Genomic DNA, 20,317 nt, shown 5'->3' on the forward strand with positions numbered 1-20,317 from the left:
TCATCTTTTCCATCCATAACAGCTAGCAGAGCTTCTTTTCTTTTTTTTTTTTTCTTTAAGTGGGGGAAACCCAAAAAAGTAGCTCCTCTAAAAGGAAAGAGGAAGCCAGAAATTTGGTAGTGTCTTGGTCCTGCCCCATGATGCTTCTTCCTGCCTGTGAATTTCCACCTGCCCCTCCTGCATATATAAGGCAGCACACGTGGTTTACACTGTTTAGTCGCCTGCCTCTATCCAAAGGATTAGTAGCAGTGGGGAGTGATGCTGTTTCTCCGTTCCTCTGCAGTTCACGGGAGGTGAAGGAGCTCTGGCTGGACTCACTTCTTGGGTAAGTACCACCTTTGAAAAATCCGCAGAATGGTGGTTGAAGTCAGTGGAGAGGTTCAGATGCAGCTGCACAGAGATGTACAAAAATATACATGGGGGAGAGGTGCACCCATTGCTAAGCATAACTCATGGGCAGAGCTGACTGAGTTGCTCTGCCTCAGGTGTGCAGATTAATGACCATATGTTACTGTCACCACTTGCTCACTTTCTGCATGGATTAAAAATGGAAAGCTGCTTTTATTTTGTTTTAATCAGGAGGCAGATAGGGCAGCAGGGCTGAATGCCCTTCTGGAGAAGTGCTTTATGGTTTACTTGTGTGGGAGATCTTACTGGTTCAGGATCATACATGCTAGATTGGTTTGCAGAGGAGAAAGCCAAGAAGGGTGCAATTTTACAAGACTCTCTGTCCATTCCATGTTCAACAAACAGGCAAACAAAAGGACTAAAGGAAACCAGAGTGTCCAGAGCTCCTCCGATCAAACTCCTAATGAAAGTGTTAAGCAGCTGTAATACTGTGAGTGTCATAATTATTTTAGCTCTGTCAAAATAGTGACTTTGAAAAAGCTCTGATTTCTCAACCATAGTATTCAGTTACTCACACAGTGTCTGTTTTCTTGCCTAGTCAAAGACAGTAAATGCTGGGAACATGGAGCATCTGATTGAGTGCCAGACAGGGGTAAGCAGCCCTTACATTTTCCTGGATCCTTCTTGGGTACTGGTACGAGATGTCTTAGCAAAGCAGGGGTGACTCCTGCAGTAGCTGCTGGCTGCCAGCCCTCATCCAGGAGAGGGCAGAGCCCTTCAAAGGCTGTGCTGCACTGAGCAGAGGGAGCAGGGCATTGCTGTAGGCAATGTGCAGTCTGTGCATTCCCCTGGCTCATGAGGAGCTTTGGTCAGGGGTCTTCCAGGCTTCAAAGCCATCAAGGCTCCCCAGAGGAGTTTGGGAGGAAATTTCCAGTGCCAGGGGAGGACACCAAAAAGGAGGCTGTGTCCAGCTATGGCTTCTCTGGATCAAAAGCACAGCTTGAAAAAGCACAGAGCTGTGACCTGCTGGGCATGATTGGGGTGTCTGGCTGCAGAGTTTAGCACAGACCCCTCTACCAGGCAGCAAAGCAGTGTCGGTGCTGGGCCAAGACACCTCTTTAGCCCAACACCTGTTGGGCTTGTCTGGTTATTCCCCAGAACCTCCCCAGATTTCTGAGGAGCTGCAGCAACTTGCTGGTGGCTCTCACTACCATGGCAGCTCTGTAACCCTAAGATGCTTTTCGCAGGCTGGTGCCAAGACATGTCCCCTGTCAGTCCCAGCAGATACTGAAGATGGACTTTGCCTCTCAAATGGTGAGTTTCAAAAACAAACTGAGGAACTGCCTTCTTATATAATGCTTGCAAGCTGGCACTTATGCAAAAGCACCCGAAACTGCCTGCTCCCTCTCCTGAAGAGCAAGGCACAGTCCCCATCCAGGAGAGGGCTTAAGCCCTGGAGTGCCACTCATTTGCAAATTACTTCTTTCCTATATGCTCAGTGGCAGAGGTGACAATGTTGAGTGCCAGAGGTCTTGTATTCCCATTCCCTGGTCCTCAGAGTCAGGTTTCATTATGTTCCCTGGCAGCAATGGGAAGAAAATGTGTTTCTCACTCAAGCATCGCCTTTGAGGTGTGGCATTGCAAGCAAGTACTGAGTACTCTACCAGCTGTTGCACACCAGAGCAAATAAACCCTCCTGGCAGCAGTAGTTTTTGATCACCATGCAAAACCTCAGCACCTGTTAACAATCCAGAGCAGACCATTAACAAGGGCAGGGTCAGATTTGGAGCACACCATCATATCAGACCAGTTTTCAGGAGTAGCAGAAACTAATATTTTATATTACACTATAATGTTAGGTGACCTTCTCAAATTCTTTTAACCCCTAGCTACCAAGAGCTTATGCTAAGTCACAAAGAGAGGTCCTGAGAATATCCCATCTTCGTAAGACACTTCGTTTTGGAGTAGAAGGCATGACATTTATTGCAAATTTGCAGAAGTCAAATCCTTTAGAAAGCTTTCTCAAAAAAGGTTCCTCCTCTCACTGTTTGTGAAATGGGAAAAAATGGCACACCCCACCCCAATACAACGATGATCTTCAAATTCCTCTTCTTTATGAAGCAGATGCAAAACCCATGCTAAGAGATTTCTAACCCTGAAGCCAGTGAGTGCCTACTGTGATGCTCCCATCCTCTGGAACAAGTATCATGTTCCACAGGCTGGGTGCAAGCACTAGCTCTAGAAGCATTAGAGCTGGCTCCAGAGCTGGCAGAGCTGGTGCCATATGTTTTCATTTCAGGCTGTGGAAGAGGTCAAAAAGTAGGAGCTCTTATTTCTACTCTTGCCTTAAGGCTGGGGCACAATCAGTGAAAACTGTTGTCATTGCCAGCTGCCCAAGTGGTATATCTGCTTCAGAGTTATCAGATATCATATACTGCAATATCAAAAATCTCTATAAATGTTGTTATTTCTGTGCTTTGCATGTTCCCACTCTCTAAGAAGAAATGGTGACTAGAATGTAAAAAACACCCAACCCAAAACAGGAAAGGTGGTGGCCTTAGGGGGATGGCCACAGTTTTACAGTTGAGTCAGTTTTTTCCCTAGTAACCACTTAGTTGTCTCTCAGTTTTTCCTGGTTTGGTTTGAGTTGTTTCAACATACATCCCTGTTCTGCACCACATAGTGCTCTGGTTTTTGTTTTTTGTTTTTTTTTTTTTTTTTTAATTTTAAATTTATCTTTTTTTCCTTTTACTTCCAGCAGATGGAACAAAGAAAAGAAAGAAGGTGATATCACAGTCTTTTACTCTGAGACGAAGCCTTACCAAAAGAAATTCCTCAGGACAGATAGACTTGGATGCCAAAATCACTCTGTTTGGCCATCCTCTGGCACTTATCTGTGGGGAAGATGACACACTGCCGCAGCCAATCCAGGTAAGGAGGTACTGTTACAGTGGAACTGTTTACAAAGGCCTGGAGTGTCAGGACAAGAGGGAAATGGCTTCAAACTGACAGAGAGCAGGGTTAGATTAGACATTGGGAAGAAATTCTTGGCTGTGGGGGTAAATCAGGTCGCCTAGAGAAGCTGTGGCTGCCTCATCCCTAGAAGTGTTCCAGCCCAGGTTGGATGGGACTTGGAGCAACCAGGTCTAGTGGAAGGTGTCCCTGCCTATGGTAGGGGGTTGGAATGAGATGATCTTTAAGGTCTGTTTCAGCCCAAACCATTCTCTGATTATGTGTTTTCTCTGACTTCAGTGAGAGGCAGGATACCCAGTACTTCTGCTGCATCACCCAGGAGATGATTTTGGTGTTTTCCCTACACACACGTCCCTGATAAGCTCAGGGCCCATCCCAGACATAGAAAGAGTCAGGTCTGAGGGTTTTGTCCTGCTCACCCAACTTTCACTGGAAGTAACTTGGAGTGTAGAGAACCCAGGACCAGGAATGGAAGATCTGCTTCTTAATAGAAACATCTGTGATTTTAAAGAAGTAATTTAAATAAACCTTTTAGCAGCACAAATTTCCAAGGATTTCTGTATTTCCACAAAAAAAAAAAACAAGTGTTCAGCTATGGACTGCCACAAAAAAAAAAAAAAACTAAACAATATTTTCTGGATAAAAATGGTCTTATAACAGTTCTTCAACTGAATTGGCTTTCTCAATAGTCATGCACTTGTCTCTACTAAGTAGTATTTACCTGGCTTGTGAGAAAGGGGATATGAACTAAGGTTTAAGCCATCCTTTGCTTCCTTCTGGAAGTAAGCAAGGTTGACTTCACTGAACTTAGTGGAATTCATCAGTTCAAAAAGAAGGTGGATTAGGGGAAAATCAAGAGTAGTTCCCATGTAATGCACGTGGAGCAAGAACTAGATACTGAACTAATCAGAGTATAGTGTACTTCCAGATAGTTTTTCTACTATTTCAAAAAATGCTCACCTGCCAGCTTCCTTCATCCAAGTAACTGTTGTACATATCTGTCTGATTTTTTTCCCTGCAGGATCTCTTAGCCATATTGTATATGAAAGGACCCTCTACTGAAGGGATATTCAGAAAAGCTGCCAATGAGAAAGCACGAAAGGAGTTGAAGGAGGACCTAAACAAAGGCAGGAATGTTGATCTTAAAGGCAAATCTGTGCACCTGCTGGCAGTGGTTTTGAAGGTAATTCTGAGCTACTCTGGAGGAAGGACATTGCTAATATGTACAGGCACAATCCTGTGCTCCAAGATGACCTAGGTGAGACTCTTGGCTAAAGCCACAACAAGGCCAGACTGAATTCTTCAAGCTTATGAAAGTTTGGCCTTTTCAACCTGATTGTCAGTCCTTTTTGTCGGGCTGCTGGTTTCCTGAGGAAACCCACTTGGTCCTCTTGCTCAGCATCCTCCAAGAGAGCAATAGTGAGATTTATGGGTGGAGGAAAAGCAACTGAAAGCTGGATCCTGTTACTACACAAGTGCAAGTGCACTTGTGCATTGCTCTGCTCTGTCAGTGCTGATGGTCAGGTAGCTTAAGTCAACCTGCCTCCTAGGGAGCCCAGGTGACAGTAAAACCTTCTCTGTGCTCTGGGGTAGTGTCAAAGCTTCATCTAAATCTCTTGGCCTTGCAGGACTTTCTCAGAAATATTCCCTCCAAACTCCTATCAGCTGACCTCTATGAGAAATGGATGCAAGCTCTAGAGAAGCCAAGCAAGCAAGAAAAAATCAAAGAATTGAAAGAGTAAGTTTTTCAACCAGGAAATTTTGAAACCAGTGTGAATGTAATGGAATGGTGGGTAGAGGCCAACAATATCTTTTGAAATCAAGAGTCTCATTTAAAAGCCTGTCATTTATATCAGTTTGCTACAGCTCCATGGGGTTTGGTTTAGGGGGCTTCAGCAGCAGAACTTCCTGAAGCTACTTGAGATTGCTTTATGAAACCACGAATGCAGGAAGAGGGCAGAGGCTACAGTGCCTCAGCTAACATGGTCACAGTGCTGTGGGACAGGCACACACACAGAGCCTTCACATCTGCTGGGGGTGAAGTCGGGCACATGGAGACCACTACCGGGTTTTGCTCTTTAGGAACAAAGGAAAAGTAGGTGTGTGTGCTTTGAAAGCCCCACAGCACAACCACAGGCATTGGGAAGCCTCCAGTGACATCTCCTGATGTCATCCCATCTATTCCAGGACATGGGCTTCTGCAATGCCGCCTTTCAGTCAAGACCCTGTAATTGAAGGTCTCATAATTAACCACACACTCAGCTGCAAATGGGGCTTTCTGAAAGATATAGAGAGCACACACATGCCCCTTTATGGAGGAAGTGGTGTCACTCTAAGTTGAATTGAGACTTGCTCAAATCAAGAAGCAGAGGCCACTGCACCATCAATTAACATCACATCTCGTTTGTGTTCATGCAGGGTGGCTGACAAGCTGCCGAGACCAAACCTGGTCTTGCTCAAGCTCTTGCTCACTCTGCTCCACCACATCAGCCAAAGTGCCGAGACCAACAGGATGGACTCCAGCAACCTGGCCATCTGCATTGGCCCAAATATGCTGAGCCAAGGGACGGACAACGCACTCCCTCTGGAAGTGCAGAAGGAGATGAATGACAAGGTGCCTTGAACTCACCAAGCAGCCGCTCCCTCTGGGGCAATGTGGAGCCATCCATAGGGATCCCACTGCCATTGCAGCAGCTGAACAGAACAGCACCCCTGGACATTGGGGGTACCCTCAGCTCAGGTGTCCCTCAGCCTGCGATGGGATGGGCCAGGCTGCCCCTCACCTCGCCTCCTCTGAGCAAAAGCAGCAGCTGCCCTGCAGCCCCCTAAGTCACAGCACAGCTCTCTGAGTCAATGCACGGTTCCTGCAGACCTTGCATGTGGAGGGCAAGGGGCAGCCAGGGGCACTGTCACCCCTGGGCCCTCGGGCAGCGAGGCCAAAGTTGTGGCTGATGGTGTTTTGTCTGTATTGGGGCAGATCCATTTGTCTGCAGCATTAGGCCTTAATCCCGAGGGTGGACTCACCCTTGGACTTTTCAGCCAGGATCTTGGCAGAAGCCACCCTGCTCTGTGCTGTCCTTCCTACAAAGATAGCAGGCAGGGTCAGGAAAGAACCTTCAGTATGTGTTGACTGAAATGGGCTGTTTTCTGTGTGCAGGTGACGGTGTTGGTGGAGTTCCTCATAAAAAACTGCTCAGAAATATTTGAGGAGGACATTACCTTCCCTGCCTGTGCCTTGACTCAGGAGTCACCGGAGCACACAGACAGCTCCACAGGTATGAGAAAAGGCTGGATATGTCACCAGCTGGGGCTGCTGGGCCAAATTATTGAATTTGATATGTGAATATATCAGTGGAAACACAGAGGGCTCAAGACTGTTGAAGCCCTCTTCTGAACTATCTCTGTGTAGCTCTCTTTCATCCTTAGCTTGTCAGTGAAAACTAATGTCTGCTTTCTCCCCACAGAACAACTCTGTGCAGCTCATCAGAATGACTCTGCCTATGACAGCCCAGATCCTGAAGCAGAAGGCAGCCCCTGTAACTCTGAGATGGAGCAGGTCAAAGGGAGGAGTGCTACTGTGAGCAGAAAATATCCAACAAATATCTCTGTCCCTTCACTGACTAATTTCAGAAATGACATCAGCACAATAGACAGGAGGTACTCAGAGTCAGACCTGTCCTTCCAGAACTGCCTTGATGACACAATAAGAAAACAAAGGCTAAACAAAAGTGAGGACAATTTTTCAGTTCAGCAGAAACAGCTATGGATGGAGGCATTGGAGGACCGTCTTGCAGGCTTACCTTCACAATTATCAACTGACTCTCTACCCAAAACATCCTCCAGTTGCTCCTTGGAGAGCTCTGATGGCTCAGTTTTCACCAGTTCCCCAGTAGTTTCGCCCTCTAGCCCCAAGAAAACCTTTTTAAATAGGCCTCAGTCCTTTTCTACCAAGGCCACTGAAGACTGCAGTACACCTAGCAGAGAGATCAAAAAACATTCCATGTCATTCTCTTTTGCAAACCGCAGGAAAACACTAATAAAATCCCAGGGTTGGGAGCCTGGAAAAAACATGTTTTTTCGGAGGGATAGTTTCACAAAGAAAGATGATCAGTTCTCCTGCAGAATTGTCCAGGAGGACAGCTGTAATGATGACAAACTATTGCCTGTGGAGTATCAGCAAAGGCTCCGTCTCAGGTCAGTTGATGAAGTGTTCAGAGAGGTAGACCAGAAAAACCCTGGAAGACCACCGTCTTATGAAGAGGCTGTTAAAAACTGCCTGGCCACTAAAGTTCTCTCCCAGAATCTCACGGTTCAAACTCTGAGATTAGCGGTGTCAAACCAGGATGTTTTGCTGCCTCATCCACGCAGTCACAGTGCACAGGACACAGCGTATATGGATCTGAGGGATCTACACTGTGCCAGAGTTTCTGCATCAAAGGACTCTAACATGGAAACTGAAACCTTCAGCATCACTGTAGGAGTAAACTCCCGTGTGAATTTACCTGTGACCCCAGGAGTCTACCGGATGAGAGCCATGTCTGAGTCCTGTCAAAAGAACAAACTTGAGTATATGGCTCGGAGGTGCAGCCAGCCAGTTTTTGAGGTGGAGCAGATCCAGTATGCTAAAGAGTCCTACGTTTAAAAAGTCTGTCCTTCCTCTTTGCACTGTACAATGTAAATATTGTAAAAATAGACATCTTGCTAGTAATTTGTAGGATTTTACTTTCAAGAGACAAATAAGCTAGCTCTGCATGAACTTTTTTCTTCTGAAGTGTCAGTTAGCTTGACATGTCACATCCTATCACTGCAAGAGTTGTTGCTGGTGAAGATCTGTGTATCATTATGTAAAAATATAAGTTAGTATGCTGTACATAATCTGTTGTGTGGGAAGAGTAGTTAACAGATGATAAACAATGTTGTATTTGTTTTCCTGAAATGACAATTAAAAGGTTGGCAGGTCCAAAACCTGTCTCACATTTTTGTTTTCTGTATGGTCACAGACCCTGTACCATTCTTCACGTGTGTATGGGTGCCAGGCTGATGGAGCGCTTTGCTAATTTTCTGCATTAAATGTGGGCTGGCAGTTACCCCAGTGGGGGAAGAGCTATTCTGTTATCTAGGCCACTTCAGAACTCTTCCATAAATCCATTGTATCTTCTGCCATTACATCTTCCTGCTTGCTGGTGATAAGAATGATCTGACCACTTAGCAGCATTAGTGTTGTACACTGAGCCTGGGGTTAGAGCCCTATGAGGTCATTATAGGAATGTATGAAGTAACACTCATGTGTCCTGAGGTGCTTTTAGACTAAATAAACTGGATAGGAGGAGAAAGGAAAAGCAAGAAAGACAGCAAGACAGAAAGCAAAAAAAACCCAAAACTCATTCAAAGAAAAAAATATCCTGGATTTCAGCTTTAAATAGTTAAAGCTCATTGAAAAAAAAAAACAAACAAAAAAACCAAAAAAGACAAAAAAAGACATAAAAGACAATACTAGGTTGTGTCCTTATAGACTTGTAAAAATGACTGGAAGTGCAATGTGCTTTTTATGGCTCAGCATAGCCTTAAACCAGAAGCAGGGAGACGTTTTTCTCCTGTGTAACTTCACTACAATAAAACATTTTTCTGCATGAATGCTTAAGTGTCCATTGTCTGATTTAAAATATCTAGGCCCTACATGTACTGTATCTATTTTCATACTATTCTACAGGTACTGCAGGTCTGCTTGAATGATGTAGCATAGCTGAGTAGCAGGAAGTAGACCAGCAGTATCACTGCTACTGTTGTAAGAGGCTGCAGGCTACAAATACCTCTCTGTCAGGTAAAGAACTTATACTACCATGTAACAGCAGCTAACAGCTGCAAAGAGGTGATGCTGCTCCAAAAGTGAAATACTTTAAAAATGACACCCCTTCTTCTCAGGAATTGTTTTCCAGGTGTAGGTGTTCCCAGAACACAGAGAAAAGGGAAGGTAGGTGCCTGACCTGACAGAAGAAATAATGAGGACCATATTGGTAGGCTGCAACTAGAGATAACATCAGTTCTCTCGGCCGCCTCAACAGTGGCACTCTGCTCCCAAGCAAGCTGAATGAGAAGGCAGTGATGAAAAAGGTGTTTACCTTTTCCTAGAATCTGCATCTCCTGGGTCACAAAACCAGTGAGGCTTGAGATCCTCCTGTCCATCCCCACTGCCCAAGCAGGGTCAGATGAAACAGGTTGCCCAGGATAGTGTCCAGACAGTTTTTTAATATCTCCACAGATGGAGGCTCTGCAATATCTCTGGGCAATCTATTCCTGTGTTTGACCAGTCTCACACAGAAAAGGTGTCTCCTTGCATTCAGATGGAATTTTATTGTATTTTAATTTGTGCCTATTGCCTCTTGTTCTGTGCTAAGTGGAATTATATTTTTCTTGTGTAAAAAACACAGGTATCTTACCCATGTGGCACAGCAAGTATGAAGAGATAGTCCATGTGCACTGAAGTCTCAGAAGCCATTGAAACAGAAAACACAAACCTAGAAATGTTATCAAAATCCAATACAGCTCCTTCTTTGTTAAGTGACTCATTCTATTTTGACTGTGAGAAGACTAAGTCACCCAAGAAGATTCCTGCTCTGTAACCACACCAGAAAACTCAGGGTGAATAAGCATGGTCACTTAACCAGAGATGAGGAAAGTCTCTCTTTAGGCCTAAGGTGTTCTAAAGCATATATGACAGTCCCACTCAGAAAGCTTACCTGGGCTTAAATATTCAGTATAGATGAGTCTAAATCTTCCAGCTTCTGGATAAGAAAGACCATACGGAAAAGATCACTTTCAGTTGGTGGAGGTAAAGGAAGAGAGAGAAGCTCTACAAATTGTTAATAAAAAAAGGCTAAGGTGAAGGAGTTGGATGCGAGTTGTATATATAGGATTAGTTGTTGTTGGCCTAGTCCCCCTCATCCTGCTCTTGCATTTCTTCAATGTGAATAGCATGATTAAAGAAAATCTGAATACAAACAGACCCCAAAAGACATTTACCTCCTTGTTAACAGATAACTTTTGACTTCCTTCATCCCTTCAGACTTGACTGTTTAGTCAGCATTGTTTTCATGTCATATCTCTCCACAGAAGTGATTTTTCTTCCATACAGGCAGATAAGCAACCTCAAAAGACTAGAATGCCACAGGAAGTAGAGAAATTTGCTTTAGCACTTACTTATCTGCCTTTGGCTCAGAAAATCATTTCATCATGCTACTGGTCCACCATATAGCATTCTAGGATCCAGATTAACTATCCTGGACTCCAAGAATAAGACCCTTTAACTCCTATATCCAACAAGTGGATTATCTGCTTTACAAGTGCCATGCCAAAGCTGCCTTTGACTCCTCAGCCAGAAAGATCAAACACTCATTTACAACTGGGTCAACAGGAGATGGATTTTGGTAGAAGAGTTGAATGGCAGTCAGCCTCTCACTCTCCGCAAGTTTCTCCATCATCAGTATCACACCACTTGCTTAAGACACAGAATTTTCCAATTAAATTTAGTGAAGACACTCCAAATATGAGTTTGCAGGTAGGACTGGAAGAGGGGAAAAAACAATATTAAAGCAGAAAAACCAAGTAATTTGCTTGTAATGCAGTGCTGGAATTAAGGCTGGTGATGCAGCTTGAATTCAGTTCCTTATGTTTGCATCCTGCTACTGTCTTCAGAAACATGGTGCACTCTGTTCTTCCCCACAGGATGTATCTGCCCCAGTAAGGAAAAAAGGTTGCGCATCAAAGGAGAAAATTTTAATTCTGGCATTCCCCAGTACAGTTTGCCTAGCAGGCATCCAGATTTTGGACATATAGCTATGTCTTATTTGCTAGAATGAGACAAAGAACAAACAGAACAAAAGACTTCCTCGTGGAGTACCTCCTTCCTTAGCCATGTTGTGCACCAGGAAGTTGCAAACTTGTTCCCTGCCACTTGAATTAGGATGGAAACTTACAGAAAAGGGATGATGGTATCAACTCTATGTGCAAACATTAGTGAAGATTGAGAGAAACATGCCTGCAGGTTTCACAAACATTCAGACTGCATCATTCAAACACTCAGGTGCAGACCGCAGATGTAGACACATACATTTATTTATCTATATTTAAGGCTTATATTTATGTAAGCCTGTGCCTCATCTTCTGCACAGTCTGCAGAAAATGAGGCATCAGCTCTCTGTGTCTCATTTCCCTGGATTCCTGGGACTGAATTGAGTGTAGGTCCAACACAGTTGTCTGAAAGAAGGTGTCCCTTCAAGTCATTTGGATGTCTTAGGACCAGAGGAATTTCCTAAGGCATGGAAATGGATACAATTCCAGGTACTTAGGTTGTAAAATCCTTTCTCAAGGTCTTCTCTGACTGTGATGTGAGCTTAGACTCCCACCTCACACAAACATGATACATTTAGATACCTTGAATGTAGGTCTCTATAATCTAGGGCTGACATTTTCACTGCCCCCAGAGAAACAATAACACTTGGGATTTTAGGCACCGTCTAAGCCTTGAAAAGAAGCCTTCTTGAGGAGGTATAGACTCTCAAGCTTGCTCCCCTTCAGAGTTTGGTGCTTTCTGCTCCATCCCACCACAGAAAATTCTGACTCAAACCTTTATCTTCTCCATCCCTGACCCCTTATCTCTGCCTCATTTTCCCCTCTCCATTCCCAGACTCCATTCCTGACCACATCCAGCTCTTTCTCTTTTAATTGAACAAGCCCCAACTTTTGACTTGCTCTCAAAGTCACAATTTAATTTCCTCTCCATCCCTAGACCCATTTCTCTCAGTCAGACAGTTTCAGTTTTTCCCTTCCAATTGTTCCACATCTTCCTGTCTTATCTGCACTGATTGTTATTACAATAAGCTCCATCAAAACTCATCTAGTCTCAGTCCCACCCACATACCCCACTTTGTTTTAGTCTCTGTAAATACAGAGAATCAGAATGAGAGAAGGAAACCCCCAGCTACAAGAAAAAAAAAAACAGAATCTATAAAATCCAGTGATTACCTCACTTCACAGCTGTAACCATGGAAAGCCTCAGGATGAACCTTACATGGACAGAGGTAATTGAATTTTTGGGATTGCAGCAAGTGGTCCTCACATCTCTTGTTGAGTGGAAATACAGGCTCTCAGTTATGATGGAAGGACATTTGGAGCTAGGTTAAGGTGAAACAGTGAATCAAAATAAGCCGTTGCCCCTGTACCTCATGAAAGCAATACACCAACTATGATGTAAGGGATATTTTCAGTAATTTGCTCATGTTCTCTGAGAACAGGCACTGTCAGTAAATTTTTTTCTGCCTCTACAAGCATGGTCTTAGGGGAGAAACCTTCTCACCTGCCTGACTCTTCTCAAAGTTACTATCTGAAGAGCACTTATTTCTAGGAACTGTGAAAACAAAAGAGATAATGAATTCACATCTGGGAAAGAACAACTTTTAGCCACTTAGCCATAAGGCACAATAGAATTGTTACTGACACGGTCACTTTCTGTGATAGTTGCTTCAACATAACACAAGAAAGCCCTTCACTGGACACAGAACTACTGCTCTATGTAAAATCCTCTGTATCTTCCTCCCATGGTTGCTACCTGTGTAGTCCAGGCACAAGATGCAACACTAACATAATGTTTGCTGGTACAAATCCATGGCAAAAATATTAGTGGACAGAATTACACCAACCTTGTTGCCCATGCTTTATATTTCATATTTACCTCTTTGTAACATGGACAGTTGGCTTTTCCTTTTGTGTGTGTGCATTTGGCTCTTCAGAGTTCCTTATACTGTATCCAGTTTGATGAAATAGGATTTGAAATCTTCTTCTTTGGATATTGTGTAACTGGTGGACAATTGTGACTGCATACCCTGCATTGACAGGCAGTATTAGGGAAGGTAGAACATTCTGTTGATCACCCAGAACTCTGTTGCTTTTGAGACTGAACCATTCTGTAGGATGCAACTGTGGTCCACAGTTCTGACATCTATAATAAAGCCAAGAACTTTGGAGTGGGGTTTTTTGGGGTTTTTTAGTGGGATTTTTTTTTATGGGATTGTATTTTTTAAGTCTTTTGCTTAGAACTAGATCTCTAATTTCTTGTAACATGAAAGCAAAAATGGATAATTTGGGGATTCTGCTTGGATTATGCATACTTTAATATTAAAAAACTAATACTGATGTTGAAAGCTAATAATAAAACTCCTGCTTCATAGCTCAGTTGCATATTGTAGGGAGCTCCACACAGACAGCTTTTACATAATGGTTCCTCTTGTAATACTGCCATCAAATGTCTCCAATTACAGCATGAAGAAGTATCACAGATGATAAAAAAACCCCACCTGTGTTGTTTTTTATCTGGGAATATTATTTCTGTACTGACTGTTCTGTTTTTGGTGCTGATACATCACAGGAGACCAGGTGGTTTGCTGTAGAACCACACCACGTTATTCCCAGGTTGACTCATTCCTTGCTCATAAACTGCAAGTGACAATTTCAGCTTCCTATTGTACCCTGGCAGGTCTCAACCTGATAAGAGAATATTACTTTTTACTATGGTGAGGCCACTTGGCTATCACAGGGGTAAACTCTGAACAAATAAGGACATGATGCTACTCTGGTTGCATGAGTCAGACCACAATTAGTGTGGCTATCATGTGCTTCCAGGACAACAACTTCTGACTACAGGAAGAGGAAACCCACCTCGGGTAGGTGTTCTGGTTACATTCTTCTCTGAATTTTGTTAGCAGTCAGTCCTTATCACATGTGTCATCAGAACAGAGTGAAAACTTCAGAGGATCTTCTGAAAGCTAAAAATTCAGAAGAGGGAGCAATTTTTAAATAAAAAGTCTGACAATGATAGAGAGAAAGATCCATAGGAAAAGGGCAACCACTGTTGGAGTAGAGATATAATCCTCATATGGGCATACCATACACATAGCTGCCTGCGAGTCTCTGTGGATGCTAGGTAAAAAATTGTTTTTCCTGCCTCTCTATTATTTGGAAATGTTAATTATCTAATAACATTTTTTCTATAAATACATCACTTTTATTGTTTTAATCAGTCTTTACCATTCACTGTGATAAATACATCCATTTAAATGTCTCTGCTGAATGAAATCCATTCCAAGTTCTACCTGTTCTTCTACAAAGGGAGAGGAAAAAACAGATTATTTTCTGTTTCTAACATGAGGTGTCAGCACATAAGTCTGAACAAACAGTTCACAAATTCTAAACAACTGACTCCCTTGAGCTCTGCTTCTTCTGCTAGGTAATAATATCAAAAGGTTTCTATGAAGGATTTCACACTTTCTAAACAAAACGTGCTCTTCAGCCAACAAATCTATTTACAGAACTGATCCAACGGCTGCTCAAAACTCTTCCTTCCTACAACCCACAAACCTCCCACCAACTTCCTCAACATATGCAACAGTTCATATTCAAACCCTGCACCTTCAGTATCCCAGAGGTTATGCTGAAAACTATAAAACATTATTTAAAAAGATATATTAAAGCCAAATCCAAACAGTTTCCAAGTCAGGTGATCAGAAAAGATGCTCTTACAACACAGATTAAGGATTTTTCTGTTCTTCCACATGCTTGCTGCAGAGTCTTGAGCCATGCAATTCTCTCTCCATCATAAAGATTTAGCATGTGCACCTGTGCAGCTGTGCCTCTGATTCATGTACTGGATTTCTTCAGCACAACTGGTGACCAGGTGAGAAAGAACCCATGGTATCATTCAACAACTTTACAGGGCTGTACTCTGAGGAGTACACAATGTTACAGGGGTACAATACAGAGATGCACACCCATCTTGTGAGCTGCAGGCACCAGAAGATACGGCATTTGAGAAGTCCTTGGGTGTGAGAAAGAACAGAGCAGCCACCAGTTCTCCATAGGTCATCAGGGAGGATTATCTTCAGATAAAGACCAGAGACTTGTAATTAGGGTGTTCAACATCCGGGTCTGCTTTTTCGAAAAGGCCTCCTACCCAATGCAGTTTTTGAACTGTGCAGTTTATCTCAAATTAAGCATGGGTGATACTAATTTTCCTCCCAAATATGTGATAAAGGGAAATTTATATCAAGATGGACAAACACCAAGACTAATGTGAAAGAGCAACAGAAGCGGATCTGTCTTGTTTCTTACTCTGCAAGTTTAGTGCAGTTGAACAACTGCCCTCAAAACAGGGAGATGCAAAATAGGGCAGAGCTTCCTGGGGCAGAAAAATAGAGTGGGAGGGCCCTGTTCAAAGCAGGGAGAGGTAAGAAGGGGCTGGAGCAGGATAGCAGCACACAATCTATTTGAGCTTAAATAGGAAGGTCTCCAACAATTGATTTTCCATTTGGCAGTGTAATGAATGATAGTTCAAAATTCAGTGCTCTCCACTCTCTAAGGTGCTTTTTATCACACCTATATTTTTTTTCCTAGTCACTCTCTCTGAAAGCACATGATGGCAAAAGGCAAGAATGCAGCCTCAAGAGCAGACTTGTGTCACTGAAAAATAAAGCTTGTGGGGAATATGAAGGAAAGGCAACCTAGGGAAAATGGAACTGAGAGTCAGCGGTGAAGTGGTAGGGGGAAACAGCACTGTAAATTTAGGCTGTAAACCATGATTAATAAAGTCTGGCCTTTTTACTAGTTTTGGAGAAATTAAGATCTTGAGAACTGAAACTTTCCAATTCTGCCCAACCCCACAAACTCAGAACTGGAGTCAAGAGGAAGCTGTGCTGCTACACAGAAAAGGAAGCTTAACAATTTGGGTTGAAGATATGAGTGATAGGATCTCCTTTTTTTTTCTTCTTTTTTTTTCTTCTATTAATGTTTATATACCATTATTAACAGCCCTTTTTCAAAAAAAAAAAAAAATTATGTCAACAGCTAAACTCAAATTTAGCTCCAGCATTGATTTTTCCATCTATGTCTCTCATCAGTCAAAACTCCCAGGTTGGCACATTCTAATTTTTTAAAGCTGAGTATCTCCCTGTTAAGACCAGGCCTGTTTATCTCTGATGCACTGAGGCCACCACCCATGAACACCAAAGACACCATCTGCAGGCTGATGGACACCAGTGATACAATACTGACACAGTATTTGCTAATTCTCTCTGATCTCATCACTGCAGCAAGTTGAAACAGGTTAGAAGGCACTTCTACAAATTGTTCTCTCACAGCATCAGGAGAAATAGTACATATACACCTCACCTGGGCTCTATGACTCTTTCATCTTTGCAGTCATACTGACAGCTCTCTGTGTCTGTGCTTTTTGTATTCCCATCAGACGTCTCAGGGCATTGACTAGCAATGGCATGATGATTTCTGGGATTTTTGAGGCTATTTCAAGCATCTCCATCACCGGAGACTTTCAAAAGCTGGCAGGATAAGGCCCTGACCAATCAGATCTATCTTTGAATTTGTCCTGGCTTAGGTAAGAGGGTTACATTAGAGACCTCCAGACTCCTTTTCAGTCTAGATTGCTCTGTGATTCTTTGATGCCTATTTGAAAGCAATGGCATTTTGAGTTACTTGGCAAACAGAGTGGGAAAAATGGCATTCTAAAATGACAAATAGAGCTACTTTCAAGACTGGGAAATCCATGCCTTTAACTGCAGGTGGAAGGGGGTAAGAATCACAGATTAAAATTCCATCTTAGGACCATGAAGAACCAAAACTAACCCAAATTTCATTTAATTACACAGTTTCACACCAGGGAATCATTCCTATGATTTTATAAGCAGCCATAGTCCTCTTCCAGACAGAAGACAATGCTCTAGCAAGGCATTATGCCCCTCCCTATCCTTTCTGACAATTAAGCATTGCCTACATCCTTAAACATCCTTCCTTTCTTAATTATGAAATGCTGCAGAAAGCTAAGATGGTGGGAACTGGACTCAGCTGGTCTGTTCAGCATTGTATTGTGTAATGCACTGTGGCACAAGGTCTCTCAGTCTAGCAACATCCAAGCTGGGGCCCCAGAAGACCCACGCTCAGCACTGTAGATCCCTTATATTGTATTTCAAGATGTCATTCACTGGTTACTGATGCATCCCAAGTGCTGGAGTTAATAGTGGGCGTACATCTTCTTTTACTACACACTGACACCTTCACATTTGCTTTGCTGTGAATAAACTTGTTTCACATCGAAAAAAAGAAAGCCAAGGGCATGCCAGAAGGCATGGTACAATGCCAGGAACTTCTCATGAAAACAAGCAAAAAACCAAGTATGTTTAAAGCCTTTTAACAGACCCACAGCAAACCTGGAAGGAGATAAAGCCCTTGTTCTACAGCTTTCAAGTCAGCAGAAGGTACTTCAAAAGATTTTTCTTAGATGCCATATGGGAGATGGGCTCATTCATTCCTTGCTAGCTAGGCCTATTTCCCATGCAGTGCCTCTGGCACTGTGATTGTGCAGGTCCAAGAAAAACCTCCAAAGAACACGGGAAAAAGCCATTGCTACTGTAAGATCCAGAAAGAAACTAATGGCAAGAATCCGATTACAACCAATGTGGTTTTGGATTCTGCTCCACTCAGTCTTGTGATGACACAAAGTGTTCCAGAACTCACCAGGTATTTTTAGCAAAAAAACCTCAAAACAACAAAACACAAAAAACACACCACAAAAATCCAACCCACAAACAAACAAACAAACAAAACCAAACTAAAAAAACAACAAAAAGCCAACACCCACCCCCCTAAAAGAAAAAAAAAAAGGCAAAAAACAACGCCCTTAAAAAACACCAGCATAAAAGAGGGCAAGGGAGAAAAGCTGCCTTTTTTTCTGGGCATGGCTTTGTCACTTATAAACTTGCAGAGACCTTTGCACTGAACTGGTAACTCAGGAGGTAGCAGTGTTTCACAGAGATAAAGAGGAGGGTCACTGGCATTCAACCAGTGAACAAATTATGAGAAATTATGAGAAATGCTCCTAAAAACTGGGATACCAGCTGGGACACCAGCTAGCTGGGGCTAGCTCAACAAAATGGACTTTTGATGCAACACCTTAATCTTTACGAGATTTGTGGTCAACAGGGAACAGGCAGCTCCCTAGGAATCCTTGGTCCAGTGATTACAGGGTGTCTTCTTGTTTTCCTATCCAGTCCATTCCAGCCAAATTTCTAGGGTTATTCAGCAAGCATGCTCTGGACAGCTTTAGACTGACATCTTAAAGTCTATGCTGCAGCTGTTTTTCACATGAAGAGAAACACCAGATCTGTAACAATCCTGAAAAAGTCTACTCAGATTTCAAGTCCCCAGTCCAAAAGCAGTATAGCCTACTATATAGCCAAATTTAAATTTTCAGAAAATGTGAGTCAGGTCTCCAAAATCAAAGGATAGTATTGGTTCTGGTCAAATTTAAGGACTATAGCCTGGCTTGGCTGGACCAAGAACCCATTCATTAACTTTGCTTGCCTAGACACAAGCAAATATTGAAGGACTGCTCTCCCCTTCTACCCTGGTGACACTTGCACTATACTTCTGCAGGCTCATGTCCTCGTGTCCCACCATCCAGCTAGCAGCAGTGTAGTCAACACAACTCCCGTTCCTCTATTGACTTTGCAAGCTGCACAATAAAGAATTACAAAAATATTCGTTTTTTACCCTCCCACACTTGGCTTTTTGGTAGTTTTGTTGTTGTTGTTGCTTGTTTTGTTTCTTTGTTGCTTGTTTTGTTTGTTTGTTTTTGTAGTTCATTGTAGGTTTTAAAAACTTTTCTTTCAAATAGTTTGTCCTGCTCCACAGCTTTCCCCATGCCCTTGAGGCCTCCTATGAAGTACTCAGGAGCACAAATGTCTGCAGCAGTGGCATAACTAAGCTGAAATAAACAGACTTTAACACAAAAATTACATTTAAACCAAAGGTTTCATAAACAAATGGCATGGGCTATTTTACGTGGTGTAAAAGAATCAATGAATATGCCTACCACACAGGTAAAAAAAACAGGCTATCACTGTCTCAGTAACTCTTCAATACTTTAATGTTTCTCTTGATGGAAATTTTTCACAGAAGATGAAAACACGTGCTCACGATTTGCCCTGGCAGGAAGTACAGCTCACCACGGGAGGAACAGCATACTGAGGACTCACCTCATCTTCTCTCTGTCATCATAGGACACCTTCACAGTATCCAAATCTCCAGCTTGCGTGGAAAACGCAAATTTGGGGTGCAGCTGTTCGAGCCGGTGCTTCCATGACACCGGTACTTAAGCCACCGGCACGCCACCGAACAGGGGTTCGCGACCCCCTGGCCAACCTTCGCACCCGGTGCCGGGGCAGATGGAATTTGGCCACCTGGCGTTTCCCTGGAAAGCTGCGAGTGCCTGGGGAGTTACTCGGCGGAGGCGGGAGGACGGTGACCCCTCGCGGTCCCACGCCCTCATTGCCTCGGCCGGGGCGGGCCCCGCGGCGCTGCCGAGCACGAACCCGCCGTGGGCGGCGGTGATGCTGTCCCAGCGCCCGGCGGGCCCGCACGTCCCGAGGCTTGGGCTCCGTCCCGGCAGAAGCAGCTCCCTAAGGGGGAAGGCCGCCCACAGCAAAGGCGAGGCTCCGGGGTGACCTGACCGCGGCATTCCAGTACCGGAGAGCCGACAAGAGAGCTGGAGAGGGGCTTATTACAACGGCATGTAGCGACACGACGAGGGGGAACTCATTCCGACTGGAAGAGGGTAGATTTAGATTGGGTATTAGGAAGACGTTGTTTGCTGGGAGGGTGGTGAGGCACCGTAGGAGCTCTCCCAGAGAGGCTGTGAATTCCCCACCCTGAAACTGTTAGAGGTCGGGCTGGACGGGGCTTTGAGCACCCTGGTCTAGTGGGAGCTGTCGCTACCCATGGATAATCAATCCTTAAGGAGCCTCCCAGCCCGAGCCGGTCAGTGACTGCCCACGCCCCTCGCGGCCGCCGGCCCGCGCATGCGCGGCGCGTTGCCCGGGAGACGGACGCCGTTAGACGGACGCTGCCCCAGGCGCGGCCGGCCCGCACCGAGCCCACC

General features: G+C 43.8%; 1 protein-coding gene across 2 annotated transcripts; it reads left to right on the top strand.

Moving 5' to 3' along the window:
* The first annotated feature begins 289 nt into the window (after nt 1–289).
* TAGAP (T cell activation RhoGTPase activating protein) lies at nt 290–7,963 on the top strand. 2 transcript variants are annotated; one of them, XM_062488891.1, is made up of 10 exons: nt 290–325; nt 754–838; nt 947–1,000; nt 1,596–1,662; nt 3,107–3,279; nt 4,343–4,504; nt 4,950–5,059; nt 5,740–5,935; nt 6,479–6,596; nt 6,786–7,963. In XM_062488891.1, exons 2-10 carry the CDS (start codon nt 812–814, stop codon nt 7,961–7,963), a joined length of 2,085 nt encoding a protein of 694 aa, XP_062344875.1. In that variant the 5' UTR covers nt 290–325; nt 754–811. The 2 variants fall into 2 exon arrangements, with proteins under 2 accessions (XP_062344875.1, XP_062344876.1); XM_062488892.1 differs by lacking the exon at nt 290–325 and having other exon boundaries at nt 812–838; nt 3,110–3,279.
* The last annotated feature ends 12,354 nt before the right edge of the window (nt 7,964–20,317 follow it).

Source organism: Cinclus cinclus, chromosome 3 (assembly GCF_963662255.1).
Source record: "Cinclus cinclus chromosome 3, bCinCin1.1, whole genome shotgun sequence".
Taxonomy (NCBI): Eukaryota; Metazoa; Chordata; class Aves; order Passeriformes; family Cinclidae; genus Cinclus; species Cinclus cinclus.

What these genes read in the sequence shown, in the direction of transcription:
- TAGAP (XM_062488891.1), top strand. Translation starts at nt 812, where the DNA reads ATGAAAGTGTTAAGCAGCTGTAATACT. An exon ending in AAAATCAAAGAATTGAAAGA is followed by an intron (nt 5,060 to 5,739) that starts GTAAGTTTTTCA and finishes GTGTTCATGCAG; the next exon opens with GGTGGCTGACAAGCTGCCGA. An exon ending in AGAAGGAGATGAATGACAAG is followed by an intron (nt 5,936 to 6,478) that starts GTGCCTTGAACT and finishes TTCTGTGTGCAG; the next exon opens with GTGACGGTGTTGGTGGAGTT.